Source organism: Urocampus carinirostris, chromosome 12, assembly GCF_059441175.1.
Source record: "Urocampus carinirostris isolate Australia breed hairy pipefish chromosome 12, RoL_Ucar_1.0, whole genome shotgun sequence".
In the NCBI taxonomy this organism is placed as follows: domain Eukaryota; kingdom Metazoa; phylum Chordata; class Actinopteri; order Syngnathiformes; family Syngnathidae; genus Urocampus; species Urocampus carinirostris.
This window is the reverse complement of record NC_142360.1, coordinates 8,875,203-8,881,202: the sequence shown is the minus strand read 5'-3', so window position 1 is coordinate 8,881,202 and position 6,000 is coordinate 8,875,203. Positions and strand designations below refer to the sequence as shown.

At 40.1% G+C, this 6,000-nt stretch overlaps 1 protein-coding gene across 2 annotated transcripts in view; it reads right to left on the bottom strand.

The window, feature by feature from the left end:
- Window positions 1-2,675: 2,675 nt before the first annotated feature.
- The window catches only part of glis1b (GLIS family zinc finger 1b), a 148,665-nt gene continuing 145,340 nt past the window's right edge, over window positions 2,676-6,000 (bottom strand). For both annotated transcript variants that reach the window (XM_088349368.1, XM_088349369.1), the window contains exons 9-11: window positions 4,415-4,552; window positions 4,147-4,344; window positions 2,676-3,983 (exon numbers count right to left, since the gene is read on the bottom strand). In XM_088349368.1, coding sequence (XP_088205494.1) covers window positions 4,217-4,344; window positions 4,415-4,552 — 266 coding nt within the window. In that variant the 3' untranslated portion in view covers window positions 2,676-3,983; window positions 4,147-4,216. The remainder of the gene's footprint in view (window positions 3,984-4,146; window positions 4,345-4,414; window positions 4,553-6,000) is intronic.

Sequence of the window (6,000 nt, the reverse complement as noted above, 5' to 3'; positions counted from 1 at the left end):
CTCAAAAACAGATGCCCATTAAAAGTCCAGTTTCTGTAAAAAAAATGGAAGGAAATATTCACATTGACTCAACACCGGAACAAGCTTTTTTATTTCTATTGGCTCGGAACGAGTGCTTGTAAATATATCTTAAGATTTCGATTGACTCCTCTGTTAAAATGGACTCTCTTGCATCTTTCTTTGATAAAGTGAACCCCTGTTTTTTTTTTTTTCAAATCATTTTTTTATGATTGCCTTTTTTAACTTAACTTCAAAATATTGTACTTGCTGATGTTATCTTCTGGCTAAAATCAACATTGCAGCCAATGTTGAGCTGCTTGTATGGCGTGTGGACATACGTGTCTGTCTATAAATATGATTTGAAACAGTCCTTTTCTTACTTTCACCATTTTCATCCTGGAATAAAACCAAACCTCAACCACACGGGTGAAATCAATCTTCTCCCCCTCAGTCCCCCACCTCCTTTCCTCCGGCGTAATACACTGCGTAGCCGGAACACTGATGATATAAGTAAGATAAAAGCTGAATAACACGGTGAAAACAATATATAAAGGCTCTTTAAACTTATTTTGGCATTGCTAACACATACTTAGTAGAGCAAATATTTAGTTTAAAACTTTTATAGGACACCTCAAACAATGCACCCACCTTTAATAGGACAGTGCGTATTATTTGACCAATGGAGGTCGCTGTATTGTTTAATGCCACTGAAAGTGAGTGCTAAAAAGCACAAAGAGGATTATAATCCGTGGAGACTCAAAGTGAACAAACCGCAACATTTTAATTCAACTTTTTTTTCTGTTGTTGAGGTTTTTGGGTATGTCTATCAGCAAGATGGCGGAAAATCATGTCATGAGTATTTAAATATAATGCAATTTCATATGACTGTCTGTGATTTCTTTGCTTACTATTAAAATCATCTTTTTTTTTTAAAGATTTACGTTTTTTTACCACTAGGAGGCACTAAATATTGATCCTTTATTTTAATCATTCCATGTCAGCAGTATGCTTCTAGATCAGGGGTCTCCAACAATTTTGAAACTGAGAGCTACTTTTTGTTACTAATTAGCGGAACGTGCACCCAGTTTGATATGCATTTCTAAAATAATGACTTATGTTATTTCGATCTTGTTACTATGTTATCACCATGTTAATTTTTGGAAGTTGGGTTAAACAGACTCAGTAAACCACAAATAAATAATTTTACTAGAAAATCACAATGATCAGCACTGGTTAGCTATTTTCTGAACAGGTCCGTGGGAACCTCAGCTATCCTCAGGGGGCGGCACGTTGGAGACCACTGATCACAAGTTTTCGCTGAAGTTTTTTCTCTTTCATAGTCAAAATTTAAATACCGATTTTGTTTGATTCTTTGTAACACGGTGTAGGGATTTTTCTAGCCTTAATTTTGAAAATCGCTAGGATTGAAGCGGATTATTCTTTACTGCAATCAGTAAACGAATTTGCCTATAGGTGTTGCAGGTGCTCCACCATAAAATCTTTTTATTTCTCTGAAGGATGCTAGAATTTCCTACACTGATAAATTATGTAATTACTGGAGTTCTTTGAGTTCTGATATGAACTACTAATCTCAAGAAAATGGAATCAATGAACCAGGCCGATTGAAACAACACACACACAATTTATTAACACACAATCAATGATAGAAAAAAAAGGGGGGGTTGGGCAGGAGATTATGGGAGTTTTCAACCGCTGAAAGTTACCAGCACAAATGGAAAGTTTCCCAGTATGATGCTCGTCGATTTGGGGAGATTCCCTTGCTCCGATTGGTCGCAGCGTGTGGCCCACATGCTAAACTCAAGGCTGCAGTGCAGGCCCGCATGGCCGCACCACTTGGCTGTCATGCAAGGCAGTAGAAAAGAGCGAGAGCCTACGATCAGCTCCTCCTTTTATGCGGACCTGGGATGATTGACCAGATCATGCCTCCATGGGCGTGGTCTTAGATATCTGATACTTGCAGTATCGGGTAACTATCTTTGATGTTGCTATACTTGATAGAAAGCCAAAGAAGTGAAAAATTAGCGTAATGTTCTGTACTTGAGAATGCCCCTCCCATTGACATAATTACGTACGGTGAGAACATTATGCTATCATTACATAGCCTTGGATGTTTTTATTACATTCAACACTTCATGTTATCAGATTTCATTATGGTACATGGTGAATGGGCATGGTCGGGAACTGTCCAAAAGGGGACGCAGTTGTTCCATCCATTCCAAAGTTCTGAGTTACTTGGAAGTCAATTTTGTGCTGGGCTTATTTGCTCTACGATGGGCAGGGAAATATTTTTCCGATTTTCATGTAAGGGTCAATGAACTTGTTCGCTTATTGCTAAATAGCATACTTGCTTATATTTTTGTGTGTGAATACATTTTCCAAATTTGAGCACCAATGGGTCCAACTTTTCCATCTTTTCTGAAAGAAAACCCTTTTAAAAAGCCTTAAAATCATACTTTTCCAAGTATGTATAACCTGCAGTTTTCAAGGCATCATGTATCGTGTCCATCTCGCTCTCTGAGGGACCGCCGTCCATTCCCCAAGCATGCTTTATTGTGTGGAGTTCTCATGTTCATGTTCTCCACGGCCCAGTTATTTTTCTACCAAAACCATTTCCTCCGATTTCCCGTACCCTCACATGCAGGAAAGGAGTCGTATCACTGATGCACTTTCCAGCCATTTATTGAACACACAATAGACAGTAAACACAAAAAAATTACTGCAAGCTGCTGTCGGCCACATCTCACATACAGACACTCACGCAGCGAGGCCAACATCACACGCTGACCTTTGCGGTCCTGCCTTATCAAAGCATATGCATGTACAATGACACAATATGTACATTATTTTCTATACAGTTTATGCTTGCATATATTTTTTACAGGTCGGTATGTTTACAAGAATAGTAATCATTTGGGATGTGCTATAAGTGTGTAGGAGGGGTAAAATTATATGAGAATGATGTGTTGTATAGTCTTTTTATTTGCGACCTTATGATTATTCAGTGCTCAATCAAAGATAATAACGATTTATTAGGGCTCAGACGGTGTGGAATTTTGAAATATTTTTCTGTCTATTTTGGCAGCTTCATTCTTTTTCATGTTTTAATGAGTTTTTTTCACAGTGCTAGTCAGTTGGGTCTTAGTTTTGATTGGATTATATCTGTCCAAGTAATAGGTGCAACCTTACCAAACAAGGTCTATTCACCTGTTACTACACTGAGCTTCAAAGTTTACATAAGATTTAACATCAAAGCAACATTAAATTTGTATACTATAATCCCTCATCTACCCAAGTAATGGGGAACCGCTATGCAAAAATAGCCCCTCCTTCTATTTTTAACAAGCGCTCTGCCGGCCTCCACCCTCGCAATAGTCGACCAGGGTTAATGGATCATGGCCGCACCGGTGCTGTTCATTTTAGGCGGAAAGAACGGAAGCAAGGACCCATACACATTTTACAAATTTGCTCTCTCATCCCCCGCTCTAAGCAATAGTAAACTGGGGATAATGGATCACGGCTAAAACAGTACAGTTTATAACAGGTGGGACACAATGGCACGCTTTAGCGACCTGAACCGGAAAAAATGTGCTCTGCCAGCCCGTGCTTGCTGCAATAGATGACCAGAGATAATGGATCGTGGCTCTACTGGGGCTAATTTTAAGTGGAATGGCAGAAAAAACGAGCATCACACTAATTTGCTCTCTCAGCCCCTGCTCTCAGGAATAATCGACCGGGGATTACGGATCATGGCCATAACCATGCATTCAATTTCAGGTGGGCCAGAACAGCATCCTCCACGATAAGAATGCCACCTGCCGGTCCATGCTCACAGCAACATGGGGTTGGGGATAATGGATCGTGGCCGTTTGATCACAGTATTTTAGGTGAAATACAGAAACGGCAAAAAAAGAGCTGCCAGGCCCGAGAAAGTGCGCTCTGCCAGTACCCACTTGCAGCAAAATGCAATCAGGGATAATGGATAGTGGCTGCACAAGTGCAGTTCAGTTTTTGGTGGACAGGACACTAAAATTTAGCTGCCAGGCCCAAAAAATGGACCCTGCAGCAGCATTATTTGAGGAATCACAGGACAGTTTTAAATTGTTGCTCAAGGCTAGAAGGGACTTTTTCATATTTTAATGCTTTAACTGAATTCAAAATGTATTTTTGTTACTAGAGGAATTGCATTTTGATTTTTCTACGACTCGGTGTACACTGAAGACATGTGGCCGAGGTTGCGCTCGAAGCCGCCGGCTTGGAAGAAGGCGCCCTCCTCTGGACTGGAGGTGAACTGACAGCCTTGTAGCTCCTGGCTCAAGTTAAAGCCTGGACGACACAAACGGAAAATACCGGAGAAATAAATCCTCTGGGATGGGAGCATGACAAAATGGCTTACCTGCGGAATTGCTGGGCGCCATGAGGAAGCCGTTGTGCTGATGACAAGCATAAACGGGGGAGTCGCCGGCGCCCACCGTCTGCTCCATGCGGTATGAGTCGGAGAAATGGAAGCAGCTCTGGAAGCTACCTTGGAAGTCTGGAAGGTAGAAAAACAGACACAACGGACACCAAAAAAGTCTGTGAGTGTCTATTCTCGTGTCTATTGTAAGTCTAAACTTAGTCTTGGCCGTTGTCACCGTTGTTGTTCTGCTTGGACCACAGGAGTCACAAAACAGCCAGGCGAGCGTTCCTGGAATTCGTCTCGGGGCAGAAAAACCGCTAAGACCTCGTTGCACTTGAAAAATCATGGTTCCGGCGACCAGTATCGCGATTTTCTCCCAAAACAATGCAGTCTTTCCAAAAATAGCTGAGTCAGTTTTTTGGAGGAAGACTGTATTGCCAGTTATTAGGTACACTTCAGTAATGAAATTAAATACAGTAGCCTCTCTACGTACGAGATTTTTTTTCCCCCGGATCAAGCTCGTACCTAGAATTCCAATAAGAAAATCCTGAGAACCAATAAATCAGTTCATGGCCTCCAAAAATCATCCAAGTTAACCCTAAATAGATATAAAACACATTTATCTGATTACTAAAAACAGTGGTGTGCTGTCAGAGGCCTTCTCTGCTTCCCTTACATGACCAGACATCATTATAATTAAAACAAAAGTTAATTTCATTTTAAATTTATTTTTACTAAATGTATACAGTCTTCTTATTGTTCTCCATATTTTGTACTTTTCATTATATACTTCATCCATTTGGTTACAGTCCTTCCAATAGTTTTATGTCAGAGTTTTTCTTCAATAAGAATTCAGCTAGCCTTTTTTGTCAGCCTGTATGAACTTTTCCCTAGGCCTTCAGAATCAACCTTGCTGGCGTCTGAGCACTGTAAGGGAATGGCACATGTAGCTAAATTATAGTTACAATAGCCATTCAGAAGCTGAGATGGCGACAGTAAGGCCAGCTAGAAGGCCTCATGTAAAATGTGACGGGGGCAGTAATGCACCAAAATGATGGTGCCAATTTCCATTTTAAACTTCAAGAAGAAGTGACATGTATGTGTCTTGTGATTGGACTCAAGTTAACTCAACTTGAGTTAAGCGAAAGCAAGGCTATGCAGATCAACCAAGCTACATCATAGCTTTCTTGTTACGTTAAAAATGTATCATGCTGTTTTTTTTACCCACTATTTTTAAAGGAGTCAACAACAAAGATTTGGTTGCAGATAAACAGTACACAAAAAGACCTTTTCAAGACGGCCATTTTAAGGGTAGCTATTGAATTCGAATAATCTTATATTTAAAATTTTCCATTATTACTTAAAGTGATACATTTTAATTGATGACTCAAATTCATTGATATATAAATGCTCCAAAAAATACATAAAGGCGATGTGACTCTCAGTGGTGCATAATTGTGCTTCTGGTAGATTTAAGCCACAACACAAGAGTGTGGGAAGTTCAGATGCTAACTTGGACGAGCTAATAATGACGTTGAGCGGTCTCAAGCACCCAGCCCTCTAGTGGTGGCATCTGTAAATTC